The sequence below is a fragment of the Aethalodelphis obliquidens genome, unplaced genomic scaffold (assembly GCF_003676395.1).
Source record: "Aethalodelphis obliquidens isolate GAN/ISIS:26980383/991018 unplaced genomic scaffold, ASM367639v1 scaffold6, whole genome shotgun sequence".
NCBI classification, from domain to species: domain Eukaryota; kingdom Metazoa; phylum Chordata; class Mammalia; order Artiodactyla; family Delphinidae; genus Aethalodelphis; species Aethalodelphis obliquidens.
The window spans coordinates 33,528,218-33,548,047 of record NW_020837950.1 but is presented as its reverse complement, the minus strand read 5'-3'; the positions used below and the strand labels follow the sequence as shown (position 1 = coordinate 33,548,047).

The following is a 19,830-nucleotide window of genomic DNA, read 5'->3' as shown; positions in this document are numbered from 1 at the left end:
AAAAATATGCTCCACCTTGTTCTCTGCTTTTATAGCAAAGGAAATCTGAAACCTGACCATTTCCCTGTAGTTTCTGATCCTTTTTCTCTTTGCACTATTTCAGAGGTATTACCCTCTGTCCATAGCATAATAATAGTTACTTAAGATGACTCAAAAACACAGTGGAAAATAATCTGTAGTTTTTGAAACAATGAACGAGGTCTTTGTCTCAAAATTTATTTATGTAAGCTTACACAGTGAGTTTACTTAATGGATTGTGCCTGTGTCAACATTTCTATTCTCCACTGAATGGTTTATTTGTTTAATGAATGTTTTCTGTATTCATTTAGGGAATTTTATTATACCATAACCATTCATTAAATCTGGAGGAGGTAACATTGTCGTATGCTTACTCTCTGTACAACCTTTGACATATTAACCTTCCCTATGGGAACATATATGCAAACCAAAATTGTCAAAACTGTTGGTTGACCTGAGCCTACACAATACTTTATTCATCCAGTAAATATTTATTAAGCACTTACCATCTATCAGGTGCTGAGCAAGACATGCTTTAAGATAGACTATAAATATTTTTTAAATCACCATTTTCAGTTGACCACATTTTACATTTGCTGAAATGTCAGTTCACAAATGTGTGTGCGTGTGTGTGTGAGAGAGAGAGAGAGAGAGATTAATGGCAGTTTAGTAAGGGTGGTGGAAATTGTAAAAATTGCTAACATTGGTTACAGACTTAATGTCAGAAGATTTCTTCAGCTACACAGAAAGACTGCAAAGCAAATTTTCTTCCCTGAGGTTATGATTTGCATACAGAATGAAGGTTAAAATAAGACCAATGCAAATAACATCATTTTAGATATTTTCCCCTCTTAGTAAAACACAATGTACACTAATTTAAATTTTCAAACAGAAACATTAGGGAGGAATTGTATGGAAATAATTGTGTCAGCAAAAGTGATGTTTAAACACAATTTCACTAGCATTATTGTTCCATAAGTAGGAACCTAAACTTTCCTATGTGCTTTTTGCTTCCAGTGAAGTGATACCACTTGGTCTTAAGGCATCACTTTAAAAGGCAAAAGCCACTTGAAGGAACACGGTGAGAAGAGTGATGCATAAAAGAGAGAAACAGAACTGTTTAGATATCTGAAACCCTTGCTTTTCATTTGCCTCAGCCTGAGGTTTGCAGAAGGACGTCACCCACTCCCACTGATTCCTAACAGGAGTATATATTAAGCTCTTTGAAATGTGAGTATTATGGGAAGGATCACAGCTGCTTTAAATTATAGAAGTTGGCAAGTGCCGGGGAGGAGAGGGAGGTCTTTTAAACTGAGAAAGACAGTTGCAAAACTTTGCACAGCAGCATGAACTCCAAGCTTCAAAAGCATTCTCACGCGCAGACGGGCACTTTATTTTTCATCAAGTTTTTTTTGTGTTGTTTTGAAGCTGCTTTGAATGATAAACACATATTTCTGCTGTAAACTTTTTTAATGGTTTCTAAACTCATGGGACAACCAAAGCAAGAAACCCTCATGATTTGGGGCAAGGTTTGATGTCAGCAATGCCTAGAAAAGGTAAGCTTCTATTTTCACTGCAGTTTTTTTCCCTTCTATTTGGCCTTTGTCAACAATATTTACTGGAAAGACTTAAGACAGCTATTTGTAGAGAAATGGGGAACTTGTAGAAAGTATGTCAACAAATGATAAGTCAGAGGTTGGAAAACCTCAGCTGTAGTGTTTTCTCCTACTTTCTATTCCGCTTGTCGCAGGAACAGCTGTGAACTATTTTTGACTGTATGAAAAATGGCATTTCTCTCAGAAAGTATGTGTAGATCTTCAAAATCTCCAATCTGATGTGCCTAGCATTCACCAGTGTGGTGATGGGCTCATTTATTGCAAAGGTCAGATTACCTATGTTTTCTTATCCTATGATATGCAGCTCAACTTCCGGAGCTATGATCTTTCTATTAACTCAGAAATCTTTCCCATGGAAGATTTTAACATCCTTCCAGAAGGTCTCTGAAGTGTGCTTACTCTGACTTCTTATAAACTTCTTTTGCAGCCTATGTTTTTTAAAAGTTAAATAAATCGTTTGACTTTTCCTTTGGAGTGACATGAGAGGACCGTTATAGATATTGTGTCCTGGGCAGAGTGAAAAAGTTCAACTCAAAATCTGTGAAGTTTTCGTTGACTGGCAATGCTCTCATCTGAATAGGGTGGCTGTGTCTTCTTGATTGTGCCTCAGAAACAGATAGGGAGCAGAGAGCCTAAGACAGTCCTGGTTTTTCTATGCATGGGTCATAGGAGAAGCATCCTGTGGTTTTAGGTGGAGGGGCAAGTAAATGTCTGCTGTGTCATTATTATTTCCTTGAGAAAGTCTCTGTTATCAGTGTTGCCATCTTTCTTTCTGAAGCAGAATTCCAGGTGCAAAAAACTAGATATCCACAGAGATCTGCAAATCCCCCAAGCAGGGTGCGATTTTAGCAGAGCTCACATTCATTCTTCACGCACACACATGTACTCAGAAAGCCCTGTAGGTTTGCTGGAGCTTGAGTGGTTTGGGACATCTAAGCGACCTCAGTCTGTGAAACCCACTGCTGCAGAAACTCTAGCAACAAGCCAGTTAGGCCTGGGTGAGGAAGTAAGATGCTGCCCCGAAGACGTGGCTCTTGGGGTGCAAAGGGCTCTACCTGCTTTGCTGTACCAGCTGTTGATCTGTTTCTGGACTGTTTTTCCTTGTGTGTCAAATTCTGATGGCATAAAGTGGATTACAGCGACGTCCCCTGCCTTCTGTGATCTCAGGGAAAGGAGAGAAATTCAGATCAGAGAGAAGGATGTGATTGTAGAAAACCGAGAATGGAGTTCCATCAACTCATGGCAAGGTCGCAGGGAGAAAGCATCCACATTTGTGAATGGAGGAAGTGAGGGACCCCACCTGTGGCTTCACTGTCTTGCTCCTTCCCAGACCCTCTCTGCTCTCCCTCTCTCCCTCCTGTTCTGTCCAAGCCAGCCATGCAACCTCAAGAAAGGGAACGGTGGGTTGGACAGAGAAGATGATTAGCATCTCCTCCTTCTCGTCCTCTTGGCCATTCCCAGGCCAGTTGGGGAAGCCCCCACCCTATTTGGAGGGGGATCTCCAGGACCCCACCCTGTGACCTCATCGCAGGCAGCTGGAGAGCTGGGATGGCCAGGGGTTGCGTGGCGCCTGAGTGCACCCTGGGGATGGGTGCGGCCACGAAATGTGCAGTGTGGCGTGAGGTGACTGCCAGGGATGGAGTGTGCACTTCCCATCTTGGGCTCCCATGGCAGCTGGCAGCATTTCTAGAAGCCAGACCCTCCAGGCCCCACCTCTGGGCCCGAGGAGGCCCCAAAGAGGACAAAAACAAAAAAGAAGGGAGGGAGACGCAAGAGGGAGGAGATATGGGGACATATGTGTATGTATAACTGATTCACTTTGTTATCAAGCAGAAACTAACACACCATTGTAAAGCAATTATACTCCAATAAAGATGTTAAAAAAAAAAAGGCAATTAGAGTTTCTAATGAAGCCCCAAGCCAGCTGACTCATCTGAGGCGCAGTCACTTGGGGCTTTGTGATGAAACCTGGACAGAGCCCTGGAAAGGACAGGTCAGGGTTGTACCGAAAAGGACACTGATGATCAGCCCATTGTGACCTAATTGTTCCTCCTCACCTCAGAGAGGCTGAGAGAAAGGCAACATATGTGAGGGACAAGGGAGGAGAGTATTAACTAATGAGCTGCCAGGGAGTGCAGAAGCCACGCTGTCTGAACCTGTAAAGAGTTTCAACCAGATTTAGCCCAGGTTGCCAGCTACAGCTTCACACCCCAAGTCTGTAGATCAGGACCTGAGAAGCCCCAGACTCCGGAATCAACCCCTAGGGCGCCTGGGAAAAAGACACCATCACAATTCAATAAACCTTATTTGTGTGTCTACTCAGTGCCAGAACCTTTATCAAGGCTCTTTGAACTTGACCCTTGACAGAGAGACCAAATGGTAACAGCCTGGAAAGTTCATGGCAAACACAAAGAGGGGCTTTGCAAATCAGGCTGCTGAAATCAAAGACAGCATCTAGTTGCATTTGAACTAGACCTTGGAGGAGGTGTAAAATATCATGGGAAAGACAAAAGGGTCAAGAGCATCCAGGCAGAAACCAGGGGACAAAGGCACAGAGATGGAAAGGTCATGGCTGCTTCCCTGTGGATGTTGAGGTGCTATTTCCCCAAGTGCATTTCAAGGAATACCAGCTTCATGGGTTATTAATAAGAGGATAACCAAAAGTATTTCCTGGGCAGGCAAACTTGTGAAAGTGAAAAACTATACACCACAGAGGACCAGAACTCAGACTCTCGGGTCACAAACATGTGACTTCAGATCCCTGCTCCACCCCTTAACTGCCATGTGAACTTGGACCCATTCAATCATCAGTTTCTTCATCTGTTAAGTGAGGATCATTATATACATTCTTATGGGGGCATTTTGAGGATTTAATTAGAGAATTCATGAAAAGGGCCTACTAACAATGTGTCTGGCATATAAGAGCTCCATGAATTTTAGTTATTCTTACTATCTATTAGATGCTTGTTTCTTTACTACAGGAATTCTCACATGTTTTAGTTCCTTAACATGTCCTCTGTCTCTCCATGAGTGGGTCATTAGACTCTAATGTTTCCAACATGTTAGAATATGAAACGACTTCTTTTCCCTGAAGAGTATCATACAAACCATGCGACTCGGAATGCATGCTGGAAAACGATTGGGTTGGCCCAGTGAGTCGAGGCTATATGGCCTTCAAGCCAATGACGTTTCCCGAGATTTACTTGAAATTTATCAATCTCCACCAGTCACTTCACAAATTGTCTTCCATATTTCTATGAAACCAAAGCCCCCAAACTGGGATTCTCCTGTCAAAGGAAATTGACTTTTTTCTTAAAACTATTGTCAATTTTTAGAAGAGAAAAGTAACAGCAAAGCAAATTCTTGTCCTTCTTGGCTTTCACACCCAAAAGGCCAACCTCTGCCTATGGTTTGAGAGCCTGTGTATAGAGGGCAAAGCAAGGGCAAAAGGTAGGATAAAACATGATCCCACTTCAAGGAGTCATCAATTGAGTGGAGAAAATAAAATGTGTGCTCTTATGTCTAAAATGCAAAATTAGGTTTACAAGGAAGGCTATAAGAGGGGTTCAAAGTGAATGGGAATTCAGAGAAAAGGAGACCTTGGGTCCCTGGAATAATCAGAGTAATAGGTAACATTTTTTGACATATACTAAGTGTAAGGAATTGTGCTAAGTACTTTACAATATGATAACCCATGTGTCCTTTATAAGGTTACAAGGTGGGTGTTGACTTGCCCATTTCACAGATGAACAAACTGAGCCCTAGAGAAAAGCAGTAACCTGCCAGAAGTCTTCCAGGAAGTAAGGGGCAGAGTATGGTCTCAAACTCAAGTCCATGTGATGCTCTGTATCCCTTACCCAGGAAAGACATTTCAGAGGAGATAATGTGTCACTTGGCCTTGAAGAATGGATAAGGATTAATGGGAGGGGAATTTCAGGCAGTGAAAAGAATATCAACAAAAGTATGAAAGAGACCAATGTGGGGAGTAGCAGGAAAGCCTCCCTGGTAGAACAAAGGGTGTGCATAGAAAGAAGAGGGAAATGAGCTCAAAAGACTTGGTTGGATCTTAAAAGTTTTCACCACAAGAACAAAAGTTTATAAGTACGATTGGTGATGGATGTTAACTAGACTTATTGTGGTGATTATTTCACAATATATACAATTACTGAATCATTATGTTGTACACCTGAAGCTAATATAATGTTATATGTCAATTATATATTAATTTACAAATAGAAAAAAAATTAAGAAAATTCTAAAAAAGAAAATGTAAGAAAATGCATTAAGCTAGAAAATGTTGGAAAATAGTGTTATATTGTTATAGAAATGTATAATGAATAAAAAGTTATGTTATTTTCTGGAAAAATAAAAAAAAAAAAGACTTGGTTAAAAAAAAAGAAAAACATGGCTGGAATCAGATCCTAGAAAGCCTTGAATGCCAAACCACAAAGTTTGGATATTTTTAATGGAGGAATCATTAAAACTTTGTAAAGAAAGTAACAAGAATGTAACTCCCTGGTGGTTCATTAGAATAATAATTTAAGATGATTAATCGGTCTGTACAGCAGGGGCAGAGACTAAACCTCCAGTTAGGAAGAGATGTTTGTCCAGGTGGGAGATGGCAGTAGTTGGTGCCACAGCAGCTAAGGGATGAAGATGCTCATTGGACCCAGTCTCCTAAACCTGCTACACCAAAGCCTTGACTGTCATAGTGGTCTTTCAAAACAACAACCTTGAGGCCTCACTAAATCCAGATTTAACCCTTAAGATGACAGGGGGTGGAATGGAAGGTCCAAGAGGAGCTGGTTGACCTCTGAGAGCCTTCTCAGCTTTCAATCTCCATGGAGATAAACTCTAAGCACTTTTATGGAAATCACTAACCATACAGTTCCCTATTCCATCACCAGTTTCCAGACTTCATATCAAACAGGCATATTTCCTAAAGAACTTCAGAGTCTGCAAAATTTTTATGAGTTTACAACTATGGCAATTACATAACAGTGGTAGCGGCACACAGTGATTGGGGGAGAGTGTATTTTAATATATCCCTTCAGGGGAAATTTTTATCCATCCTCTTGGCTGTCTGCCTTTTGCAAAATTCAGCTGTCTACCTCTTGTGACTGAAAACTCTTCCTGCAGCGTGATACCACATCAGGATCTTGTGGTGCTTTGAATGACAGTGATTCATGCACGGCTCATATGACTTCCGCCAGTTCCCACATAGGGTGAGTTTCAGAGAGTAGGAATGAATTCATCTTTAGATTTTCCAGTGCCTTACAATTATAGTAGGTGTGAATCAATCTACAGACACAGGTCTGCAAGAAATTTCATATTTCTCCATTTTATTTAATACAACTTAAATTTGATTCTAAGAGTTAATGGCAGCAGAAACTTTACTTTCAGAAATGATCAGCCTCCTACTCCCACAGATACCAGTACCGGCAAGGTCTTCCTTCACGTCAGCTGTGCCCACTTTTATAAATTGCCTGTCCTTTTGATGTCTGTGGATTGTGCTTTCCAGCCCTGCTTGGGAACTGTCAGTCACTGTCCAGCCAGGAACCTGAGGTCTGAGCAATCCTAGTCTGAGGTCTGGTCACAAAGAGTGAGCGTTTCCACTTCTCACAGATCCACAATATCTGACCCCCAGTCCCTCCAGGTCTGGGGAAATCTCCCATCAAAGGCCCTGCATTCTCCCCTTTCCCACTATATACTCTTGGGCTTGGACTTTCAGAAAAGAAAGGAAAAAGTATTATTTTCAAGAAACTTCTGCTTTCTGCTCTGCCTATACAACCTTGAAACAAGGAAGTACAAAAAGCCGGGCAACATTCTTGGGATAAGTTGGGAGTGGAGAACACACACAAATAAATATTTCCCTAAGTTATTTTGTTGCATACCCAATAGGTATTCAATAATGGACAGTGGAATGCATGTCCCAATAATTGATGAAATGGCTTCTCCAAAGTTGCTCAGTTTGCCACAAGAGTTTAGTAGAGGCTTTTTATTAAGAACCTACTATGTGCCAGTACTTTACATGTACTTACTACATGTCCCCATTTTTCAGATGAGAGAGGTGAGTCACTTATCCAATGTCCTATGAGCACTAAGGGATGGAGTAGGTATTTAAAGTTGTTCCCATCTCTAAAACCCATACATTTTCCACCCTGCCACATGGAGTCCTGGAAAGGATTCCTTATTCTCTACCAGAGCTCTGTTCTTAACTAATTCTTCAGTAGACATTTCCAATTAACATTTTTTTAATTTATTTAATTGAAGTAAAGTTGATATACAATGTTGTGTTAATTTCTGCTGCAGAGCAAAGCGATTCAGTTATACATATACATATATATATATATATATATATATATATACATTTTTTCATATTCTTTTCCATTATGGTTTATCACAGGATATTGAGTATAGTTCCCTGTGCTATATAACAGGACCGTGTTGTTTATCCATCTGATATATAATACGTTGCATCTGCTAATCCCAAACTTCCAACCCATCCCTCCCACCCTCCTCCCCCTTGGCAACCACAAGGCTGTTTTCTATAACATTTGTTTTAAATAGAGATTTTTCCCACCATGAACATAGTGTGATTCTGTTTGACATACTGATAATCTCATGGAATGGCATTTTACCCCATCTCATCACTCATCTGCAAGGAAGCAGAGAGGGAGACTTAATCCCATTTGAAAGATTAGAGCAAGGTAATGTGACTTGTCGAAGGCCACAGAGCTAGAAGGAAGCTCAAAGTCGAACATGCATTTGTCTGTCTCTGCCTCTAAGTCAAGGGAAAGAAGTTAGTCCTAATCCATCAAAAGCTAATTACAAACCAGTATTAAATATTTACACTTTTAGTGCCTTCTTATACTACCAATAACAGAAAACCATAGCTGATGTCATTGCTTTAAAACGCATCCTGCCAGATGTACACTAATGATATTTGAGAGCTGTCATTAAAACTTTAGCTGGTGGCCTTGCCACCTCAAAGCAGCTTATTCTCTTAAACTGGTAAGTGATTGTTTCAGTTTCTTTCTTACATCATTAATTTTTTTAGAAAAGACTTCTTAGGAGTAATTTTGACCCCTGGCCACTCTAAAATCTAATTTAACATCAGTAGAATCTCAGTTTAGGGATTCTTTGAATTACCAACCCATTTTATCACAGGTGTTCATATCAGTTCCTCAGATCATTAGCATCCCCTCTTTTCTTTCACAATAAAGACCATATTCCTTGGCATTGTCATGGGGAGCTTTGAAAATCTGTCTCTTACCCACCTTCCTCATTCCCTGCACCCCTACTGCTCCCCTCCATATATCCATATACCCATTGCACCAAATACCACAGACTAGGTGGTTTAAACAACAGAAATTTATTTTCTCACAGTTCTGGAAGCTAGAAGTTTAAGACCAAGGTGTCATAGGTTTGATCCCTTCTGAGGCCTCTCTCCTTGACTTGCAGATGGCTGCCTTCTCACTGTGTCCTCACGTGGTTTTTCCACTGTGCAGAGCATCCCTGGTATCTCTCTGTGTGTCCCAATTTCCTCTTCTTATAAGGATACCAGTCAGATTGGATTAAGAACCATCCTCAGGGCTTCATTTGAACTTCATCACCCCTTTAAAAGTTGGTATCTCCAAATAGTCACATGGTGAGGTACTTCAACATGTGACTTTTGGGGAAGCCCAATTCAGTCCAGAACAACCCAAAAGCTATGCACAGTGAAGTCTTCACAGTTTCTCATGCATCCCTTTTCTCCATATGACATAGGTCTAAAGAATTGAGTCTATTCCCTTGCCTTTGTATAAATTATGTTGAGCCATATACAACTGCTGACCTTCAACCGTTCTATTACCAACAAAAAAATGGCAATTTAATATAATTCCGATATCATTTAGAGACTTAAAACTCTCATTTCTTGAAAACAGTTTATGTGTGGTGTCCTTATAATATTACAGAAATTGTTGGTCGTCCTCCTGTTTGTCCTCGAGTCTGAGATAAAATGGTCTCCAAAAAGACTTTGAGAATTTATCCACACTACAGACCCTACCTCTAGCTTCAACACCAGCCATAGCCAAAAGCTCATACTTAATAAAGCAGCCTCTTCCATTAAAATACCACTGGTCACCAGAAAGTTCTTTCTTATGCCAGAATCTAGCTCTTTTTTAGTGGTTCTCTCCTGGTCCTTGTTCTGCTTTTATCAGTAGCAAGAAGTCCACCTCTTTCCTCTGGCTTCTTAAATATTTAAAGACCACCACCACCTCCCTTCCTAACTCTCTCTAGGGTATCCCTGGACTTGCAGGAAGGAATTTCCCCAGACACTATGTGGTTCACCAAAAATATTCATGCCTCCTTTGAAATGACATCTATACCTGAACACCAGATACCAGATGAGTTTCACATCTAGTGCTAGCTCCATATCAATTTCCTGGGATGGGTAACAGCTACACAGAGCCCTGTATTGAGAAAAAATCTGAACCCAATCTAAGGTTAGCAGGAAAGAACGTAGAGTTTGATTAGTGACGCCTTAGGGAGAAGCAGATACTCTCCAGAGCTGCACTAACTACTACTCTGGATACTGTCTGACAGCCTAGGGCACAGGGGAGCTATTACTGTCTGTGATCTAAATACTCTATTTTCCTTAATGCTAAATTTGCATCAGCTTTGCTAGTCAGCCAATCTCATAAAAACAACAACAACTAAGACACTCAGATTATTCTTTAACTTAGTTACAGCAAAGCCTATTTTCATCCGTGCTGTGGTGCTGCTTTTCTTCCTAGTTTACTAAAAAAATGAAGAATCTGGAATCGTGATCTCCTTGTGTGGTAGTTTCAGTCCTAACCCTTCCTGGTTGTGTGATTGTGGGCAAGTTATTCGAATGCTCTGAGCCTCTGTTCATCACTGAAAATGAGAACAATAAGTACCTACTCCAGTGGGCCCATTGGTATCATAAATAAGATATTATGTGAGAAAAATTTGTAAGTCAGAGGGTGAAATACAAATACTAGTTAATGTTAGGAGCCTGATAGTTTTGGCTGGCCAGCTAATTTTTTACCTCAGCCTCTTTGTCTTAGGGGATTTCTTCTCACTGGACAAACTGACATCTAGTAGGGGATTAGAAACAAAAGTACAAGCAAGAGGAATGGACACACACTAGATACTCAATGAATGGACTTGCACATGAATGTAAACCGGCCAAGGGAAAGAATTTCGGCCAAGATGAAAGTGTTTCCACCATGTTGTCAAAGCAAAATGATGAGTGAAATCCAGAGTGCCTCTCCCTGGTTGTTTTGATTATTCAAAGGCCAAAGATGTTTGGTTTGGGATGATTTGTGCTTTCCATTTGCTTACACAAATCTACATTGCTGACCTCATGCTTTTGCCTGCGAAAGAAAATATACCCATTTCTCTGGCTGTTGTCAGCAACACGTTAGCGTAGCTCTGCACCATATGCTGCATCAGGGACGACAATCCTAAATCTACAGGACCAAGCTGTTGTGCATGAATGAATAAGCATGTGGCAGAGACCCAGGAGGCCTGAAACCACACGCTCCACCTAACATGGGCAGTCACCACCTGCTCCAATGGGGGGTGTCCAGGTGCAATGTGACCCTATGGTGCCAGATCTTCAGATTTTTCAAGAAAATCCACATATCTGGATTTTTATGTGACATGTTCCGATTTTAAAAACACTTGCTGTGTTTCTGACCTATAGAAATGACAATGTCATATGGTTCAACCTAATATAATCTAGAGATGTAAAAACTGTTCCCATTTTCCTGCTATGTGGGAAACCACAGGAGCCCTCACCCTTCAAAAAAATTTCTTTTTTTTTGCACACACACACGCTATTAATAACAATAGCTAACAGAGAGCTCTTCCTACACAGAGGTATACATCTAGATAAACCCTCATTTAATCCTCCCAACACAGCTGTAAGGTTGGTACTATGTTTAATCCTATTTTACAAATGAGACCCAAAGCCCCACCATCAGTTTTTAGTGACACATATGTACGTGAATACATGATCCCCTTGCCAACAGAGCCAGAGTCCTTCTGCCTCTTGAATTTCAGGGAGAAAAGTAAAATGTATTTTACTGCCCATGTGCCCAGAGATGGTCAAGGTGGGGTGAACAGTGAGTCTCCTGGCTGCTTCTGCTAACTTTAAATCTCCATATGCCTTGTGTTAGTCCATTAAGGCTGCCATAACAGGATAATACCACAGGCTGGGGGCTGAAACAAAGGAATTTATTTCCTTGTGGTTCTGGAGGATGGAATTCCAAGATCAAGGTGCCAGCAGGGTTGGTTTCCAGCCAAAACTTTCTTTCTGGCTTGCAGATGGCCAGCTTCTCTCTATGTCTTCACATGTCAGACAAAGAGAGAGAGAGAGAGAGAGAGAGATCTGGTGTGGTATCTCTTCCTCTCCTTATTTTTTTATTTTATTTTTTCTAATATCTCTATTGGAGTATAATTGCTTTACAATGGTATGTTAGTTGCTGCTGTATAACAAAGTGAATCAGCAATATGTATACATATATCCCCATATCTCCTCCCTCTTGCATCTCCCTCCTACCCTTCCTATCCCACCCCTCTAGGTGGACACAAAGCACCGAGCTGATCTCCCTGTGCTATGTGGCTGCTTCCCACTAGCGATGGTTTTACCTTTGGTAGTGCATATATGTCCATGCCACTCTCCCAATTTGTCCCAGCTTACACTTCCCCGTCCGCATGTCCTCAAGTCCATTCTCTATGTCTGCATTGTTATTCCTGTCCTGCCCCTAGGTTCTTCAGAATCATTTTTTTTTTACATTCCATATAAATGTGTTAGCATACAGAATTTGTTTTCCTTTTTCTGACTTATTTAACTCTGTATGATAGACTCTAGGTCCATCCACACCACAAATAACTCAATTTTGGTTCTTTTTATGGCTGAGTAATATTCCACTGTATATATGTGTCACATCTTCTTTATCAATTCATCTGTCAATGGGCACTTAGGTTGCTTCCATGTACTGCTTATTGTAAATAGAGCTGCAGTAAACATTTTGGTACATGACTCTTTTTGAATTATGGTTTTCGCAGGGTATATGCCCAGTAGAGGGATTGCTGCATCATATGGTATTTCTATTTTACTTTTTTAAGAACCTCCATACTGTTCTCCGAAGTGGCTGTATCAATTTACATTCCTACCAACTGTGCAAGAGGGTTCCCTTTTCTCCACACCTCTCCAGCATTTATTGTTTGTAGATTTTTTGGTGATGGGCATTCTGACTGGTGTGAGGTGATAACTCATTATAGTTTTGATTTGCATTTCTCTAATGATTAGTGATGTTGAGCATTCTTTCATGTGTTTGTTGCCAATCTGTGTATCTTCTTTGGTGAAATGTCTATTTAGGTCTTCTGCCCATTTTTTAATTGGGTTGTTTGTTTTTTTGATGTTGAGCAGCATGAGCTGCTTGTAAAATTTGGAGATTAATCCTTTGTCAGTTGCTTCATTTGTGAACATTTTCTCCTATTCTGAGGGTTGTCTTTTGGTCTTGTTTATGGTTTCCTTTGCTGTGCAAAAGCTTTTAAGTTGCATTAGGTCCCAATTGTTTATTTTTGTTTACATTTCTATTTCTCTAGGAGGTGGGTCAAAAAGGATCTTGTTGTGATTTATGTCATAGAGTGCTCTGCCTATGTTTTCCCCTAAGAGTTTATACTGTCTGGCCTTACATGTAGGTCTTTAATCCATATTGAGTTTACTTTTGTGTATGGTGTTACAGTGTGTTCTAATTTCATTCTTTTACTTGTAGCTGTCCAGTTTTCCCAACACCACTTATTAAAGAGGCTGTCTTTTCTCTATTGTATATTCCTGGCTCCTTTATCAAAGATAAGGTGACCATATGTGCGTGGGGTTATCTCTGGGCTTTCTATCATGTTCCATTGATCTATATTTCTGTTTTTTTGCCAGTACCATACTGTCTTGATTACTGTAGCTTTGTAGTATAGTCTGAAGTCCAGGAGCCTGATTCCTCCAGCTCCATTTTTCTTTCTCAAGATTGCTTGGGCTATTCGGGGTCTTTTGTGTTTCCATACAAATTGTGAAATTTTTTGTTCTAGTGCTGTGAAATATACCACTGGTGGCTTAATAGGGATTGAATTGAATCTGTAGATTGCTTTGGGTAGTAGAGTCATTTTCACAATGTTGATTCTTCCAATCCGAGAACATGGTATAGCCTTCCATCTGTTTGTATCATCTATAATTTCTTTCATCAGTGTCTTATAGTTTTCTGCATACAGGTCTTTTGTCTCCTTAGGTAGGTTTATTCCTAGGTATTTTATTCTTTTTGTTGTAGTGGTAAAAGGGAGTGTTTCCTTAATTTCTCTTTCAGATATTTCATCATTTGTGTATAGGAATGCAAGAGATTTCTGTGCATTAATTTTGTATCCTGCTACTTTACCAAATTCATTGATTAGCTCTAGTAGTTTTCTAGTAGCATCTTTAGGATTCTCTATGTATATATCATGTCATCTGCAAACAGTGACAGTTTTACTTCTTTTCCAATTTGGATTCTTTTTATTTCTTTTTCTTCTCTGATTTTTGTGGCTAAAACTGACAAAACTATGTTGAATAATAGTGGTGATAGTGGGCACCCTTGTCTTGTTCCTGATCTTAGTGGAAATGGTTTCAGTTTTTCACCATTGAGAATGATGTAGGCTGCAGATTTGTCATATATGTCCTTTATTACGTTGAGGTAAGTTCCCTCTAAGCCTACATTCTGGAGGATTTTTATCATAAATGGGTGTTGAATTTTGTCAAAAGCTTTTTCTGCATCTATTGAGATGATCATATGTTTTTTCTCCTTCAATTTGTTAATATGGTGTATCACATTGATTGATTTGCGTATATTGAAGAATCCTTGCATTCCTGGGATAAACCCCACTTGATCATGGTGTATGATCCTTTTAATGTGCTGTTGGATTCTCTTTGCTAGTATTTTGTTGAGGATTTTTGCATCTATGTTCATCAGTGATATTGGCCTGTAGTTTTCTTTTTTTGTGACATCTTTGTCTGGTTTTGGTATCAGGGTGATGTTGGTCTCATAGAATGAATTTGGGAGTGTTCCTCCCTCTGCTATATTTTGAAAGATTTTGAGAAGGATAGGTGTTAGCTCTTCTCTAAATGTTTGAAAGACTTCACCTGTGAAGCTATCTGGTCCTGGGCTTTTGTTTGTTCGAAGATTTTTAATCACTGTCTCAATATCAGTGTGTATATTTTCTATTCCTTCGGGTTCAGTCCCAGAAGGTTGTGCTTTTCTAAGAATTTGCCCATTTCTTCCAGGTGGTCCATTTTATTGGCATACAGTTGCCTGTAGTAATCTCTCATGATCCTTTGTAGTTCTGCAGTGTTGGTTGTTACTTCTCCTATTCATTTCTCATTCTATTGATTTGAGTCTACTCCCTTTTTTCTTGATGAATCTGGCTAATGGTTTATCAAGTTTGTTTATCTTCTCAAAGAACCAGCTTTTAGTTTTATTGATCTTTGCTATTGTTTCCTTCATTTTTTTTTTTTCATTTATTTCTCTGAACTTTATGATTTCCTTCCTTCTGCTAATTTTGGGGTTTTTTGGTTCTTCTTTCTCAAATTGCTTTAGGTGTAAGGTTAGGTTGTTTATTTGAGATGTTTCTTGTTTCTTGAGGTAGCATTGTATTGCTATAAAATTCCCTCTTACAACTGCTTTTGCCACATCCCATAGGTTTGGGATCTTCGTGTTTTCATTGTCATTTGTTTCTAGTTATTTTTTGATTTTCTCTTTGATTTCTTCAGTGATCTCTTGGTTATTAAGTAGTGTATTGTTTAGCCTCCATGTGGTTTGTATTTTTTACAGTATTTTTTCCTGTAATTGATATTTAGTCTCAGAGCGTTGTGGTCGGAAAAGATACTTGATACGATTTCAATTTCTTAAATTTACCAAGGTTTCATTTGTGACCCAAGATAAGATCTATCCTGGAGCATGTTCCATGAGCACTTGAGAAGAAGATGTATTCTGTTGTGTTGGATGGAATGTCCTATAAATATCAATTAAGTTCACCTTGTTTAATGTATCATTTAAAGGTTGTGTTTCCTTATTTATTTTCATTTTGGATGATCTGTCCATTGCTGTTAGTGGGGTGTTAAAGTCCCCTACTATAATTGTGTTACTGTCGATTTCCTATTTTATGGCTGTTAGCATTTGCCTTATGTTTTGAGGTGCTCCTATGTTGGGTGCATAAATATTTGTTATATATATATAACATGTTATATGTTATATATGTTATATAAATACCATGTTATATATATATAACAATTGTTATATCTTCCTCTTGGTTTGATCCCTTGATCATTAGATAATGTCCTTCTTTGTCTTTTAAGTCTTTATTTTAAAGTCTATTTTGTCTGATATGAGAATTGCACTCCAGCTCTCTTTTGATTTCCATTTGCATGAATATCTTTTTCCATCCCCTCACTTTCAGTCTTTATGTGTCCCTAGGTCTGAAGTGGGTCTCTTGTAGACAGCATATGTACAGGTCTTGTTTTTGTGTCCATTAAGCCAGTCTATGTCTTTTCGTTGGATCATTTCATCCATTTACATTTAAGGTAATTATCAATATGTATGTTCCTATTACCATTTTCTTAATTGTTATGGGTTTGTTTTTGTAGGTCCTTTTCTTCTCCTGTGTTTCCCATTTAGAGAAGGTCCTTTAGCATTCGTTGTAGAGCTGGTTTGGTAGTGCTGAATTCTCTTACCTTTGGTTTGTCTGTAAAGGTTTTTTTTTTTTTTTTTTCATTTTAACATCTTTATTGGAGTATAATTGCTTTACAATGGTATGTTAGTTTCAGCTTCACAACAAAATGAATCAGTTATACATATACATATGTTCCCATATCTCTTCCCACTTGCATCTCCCTCCCTCCCACTCTCCCTATCCCACCCCTCCAGGAGGTCACAAAGCACCGAGCTGATCTCCCTGTGCTATGCAGCTGCTTCCCACTAGCTATCTACGTTACGTTTGGTAGTGTATATATGGCCATGCCTCTCTCTCGCTTTGTCACAGTTTACCCTTCCCCCTCCCCATAGCCTCAAGTCCATTCTCTAGTAAGTCTGTGTCTTTATTCCTGTTTCACCCCTAGGTTTTTCATGACATTGTTTTTTCTTAAATTCCATATATATATGTTAGCATACGGTATTTGTCTCTCTCTTTCTGACTTACTTCACTCTCTATGACAGTCTCTAGGTATATCCACCTCATTACAAATAGCTCAATTTTGTTTCTTTTTATGGCTGAGTAATATTCCATTGTATATATGTGCCACATCTTCTTTATCCATTCATCTGATGATGGACACTTAGGTCGTTTCCATCTCTGGGCTGGGTCATATGGTAGTTCTATTTGTAGTTTTTTAAGAAACCTCCATACAGTTCTCCATAGTGGCTGTATCAATTTACATTCCCACCAACAGTGTAAGAGGGTTCCCTTTTCTCCACACCCTCTCCAGCATTTATTGTTTCTAGATTTTTTGATGATGGCCATTCTGACTGGTGTGAGATGATATCTCATTGTAGTTTTGATTTGCATTTCTCTAATAATTAGTGATGTTGAGCATTCTTTCATGTGTTTGTTGGCAGTCTGTATATCTTCTTTGGAGAAATGTCTATTTAGGTCTTCTGCCCATTTTTGGATTGGGTTGTTTGTTTTTTTGTTATTAAGCTGCATGAGCTGCTTATAAATTTTGGAGATTAATCCTTTCTTAGTTGCTTCATTTGCAAATATTTTCTCCCATTCTGAGGGTTGTCTTTTGGTCTGTAAAGGTTTTAATTTCTACGTTGAATCTGAATAGGATCCTTCCCGGGTAGAGTAATCTTGGTTGTAGGTTTTTCCCTTTCATCACTTTAAATATGTCCTGCCATTCCCTTCTGGCTTGCAGAGTTTCTGCTGAAAGATCAGCTCTTAACCTTATGGGGATTCCCTTGCGTATTATTTGTTGTTTTTCCCTTGCTGCTTTTAATATTTTTTCTTTGTATTTAATTTTGGTAGTTTGATTTATACGTGTCTTGGCATGTTTCTCCTTGGATTTATCTTGTATGGGACTCTCTGTTCTTCCTAGACTTGATTAACTATTTCCTTTCCCATATTAGGGAAGTTTTCAACTATAATCCTTCAAATATTTTCTCAGTCCCTTTCTTTTTCTCTTCTTCTTCTGAGACCCCTATAATTTGAATGTTGGTGCATTTAATGTTGTCCCAGAAGTCCCTGAAACTGTCCTCTATTCTTTTCATTCTTTTTTCTTTATTCTGTTCTGCAATAGTTATTTCCACTATTTTATTTTCCAGGTCATTTATCTGTTCTTCTCCCTCAGTTATTCTGCTCTTGGTTCCTTCTAGAGAATTTTTAATTTCTTTTATTGTGTTGTTCATCATTGTTTGTTTGCTCTTTAGTTCTTCTAGGTCCTTGTTAAACATTTCTTGTATATTCTCCTTTTTAGTTCCAGGATTTTGGATCACCTTTACTATCATTACTCTGAATTCTTTTTCAGGTAGAGTGCCTGTTTTCTCTTCATTTGTTTTGTCTGGTGGGTTTTCACCTTGCTCCTTCATCTGCTGTGTGTTTCTCTGTCTTCTCATTCTGCTTAACTTATAGTGTTTGGGGTCTCCTTTTCACAGGCTTCAGGTTTTAGTTCCCATTGTTTTTTGTGTCTTCCCCCAGTGGGTATGGTTGATTCAGTGTGTTGTTTAGGCTTCCTGGTGGAGGGGACTGGTGCCTGTGCTCTGGTGGATGAGGCTGGATCTTGTCTTCTGGTGGGCAGGGCAGCATCTGGTGTTGTTTTTTGTGGTGTCTGTGACCTTATTATGATTTTAGACAGCCTCTCTGCTAATGGGTGGGTTTGTGTTTCTTTCTAGCAGGACAGGAACACAATCTCTTCCTCTTCTTATAAGGACACACATCCTGTTGGATCAGGGCCCCACCCTCATGACCTCATTTAACCTTAATTACCTCCTTAAAGGTCCTACCTCCAAATATAATCACATTGAGGATTGGGGCTTCGATTTCTGCATTTGGGGGGTGGGAGTACAATTATGTCCTTCTCACCCAACATCTTCTACAGATAATCAGCCTCTCCTGTCTTTTTCTCTTTTCCACCCTTACCCTTAGACTTCTTCCCATCCAGCCCATGCCATTCAGCCATTTCCCTCTTTCTACCCTATTCTTTGTGTCCTTCAGTTCATTATTCTACACAGCTTCTCTTTTCTCACTTTCTGTAAGCTCCTCTTCATGCATTCTCCTCCTATTTCTCTCTTCCTCTACTTTCTCAGCCTTTCTCTTTTCATCCCAACCATCACCTTCTCCAAAGTCCTCTCCCCTCTCTTCATTTTCCTCTTGTCCTCTTCTCCACAACAACCCCTGAAGTCTAAATTCTATTTTTTGTTTGTTCATCTTTACACTTCATACCCTGTAGCATGTACATTCCAATAACTGGAGTGCCCCAAGCAGTGCCTGGTACATAGTACAAACCTCACAAGTGTCAGAATGCCCCTTTTACACAGGATTTGAGGCAAGTTAAAAGGAATGTGCAAAATGAAGCAGTTTAAGTGGAAGTTAAAAAGTCAAAGCCCCGAGGCAAAAGGGAAGCAAAATATGTGAACCACAAGACCCAATTTGGTTACTGTGATTGAGTGTGAAATTTCACTTCCTGGCAACCAAATGCAGAGTCCTTTCAGATTTAAAGTGACCCATGTATTCTCTGGTGTGCTGGGGTAAAGTACTGGAGGAGAAGAAATGAATTCCTTTCCTCTTGCCCTGACCCAGGCAACTGTTTTCTCCATATCTCAGCTTTCTTTTCAACAGTTCATTAATCTCTCACTGGCTTTCCAGTGCTGTATTGTATTAAAAGCTCACTCAAATCCTATTTAGAATATTGTTTTATGTAGTAAAGAATGCAAATCTTATAATGAAGGCAATTTGTAGTTGAAGGCATTGCTAGGAGGTTGCTAAAGGAAATCCACAGTACTGTCAGTGTCATGTCAAATCCAGAACTCACAAAGCAGAGCCAGCAATATTTTATTTGTAGACAATCAACTAGAATGTATAAATTATTACTGGCAGATGATTATAATTCCGAATCCCTAACACAAATAAAAGGAAACCCAGAGCATCTTGATAAGAAAGTTTTTGT

At 39.4% G+C, this 19,830-nt stretch overlaps 1 protein-coding gene across 1 annotated transcript in view; it reads left to right on the top strand.

Moving 5' to 3' along the window:
- The first annotated feature begins 1,356 nt into the window (after positions 1 to 1,356).
- Positions 1,357 to 19,830, top strand: part of C1QTNF7 (C1q and TNF related 7) — a 126,601-nt gene continuing 108,127 nt past the window's right edge. Inside the window, exon 1 of the mRNA XM_027103331.1 lies at positions 1,357 to 1,574. Within this exon, the coding sequence (XP_026959132.1) occupies positions 1,553 to 1,574 (22 nt within the window). The 5' untranslated portion in view covers positions 1,357 to 1,552. The remainder of the gene's footprint in view (positions 1,575 to 19,830) is intronic.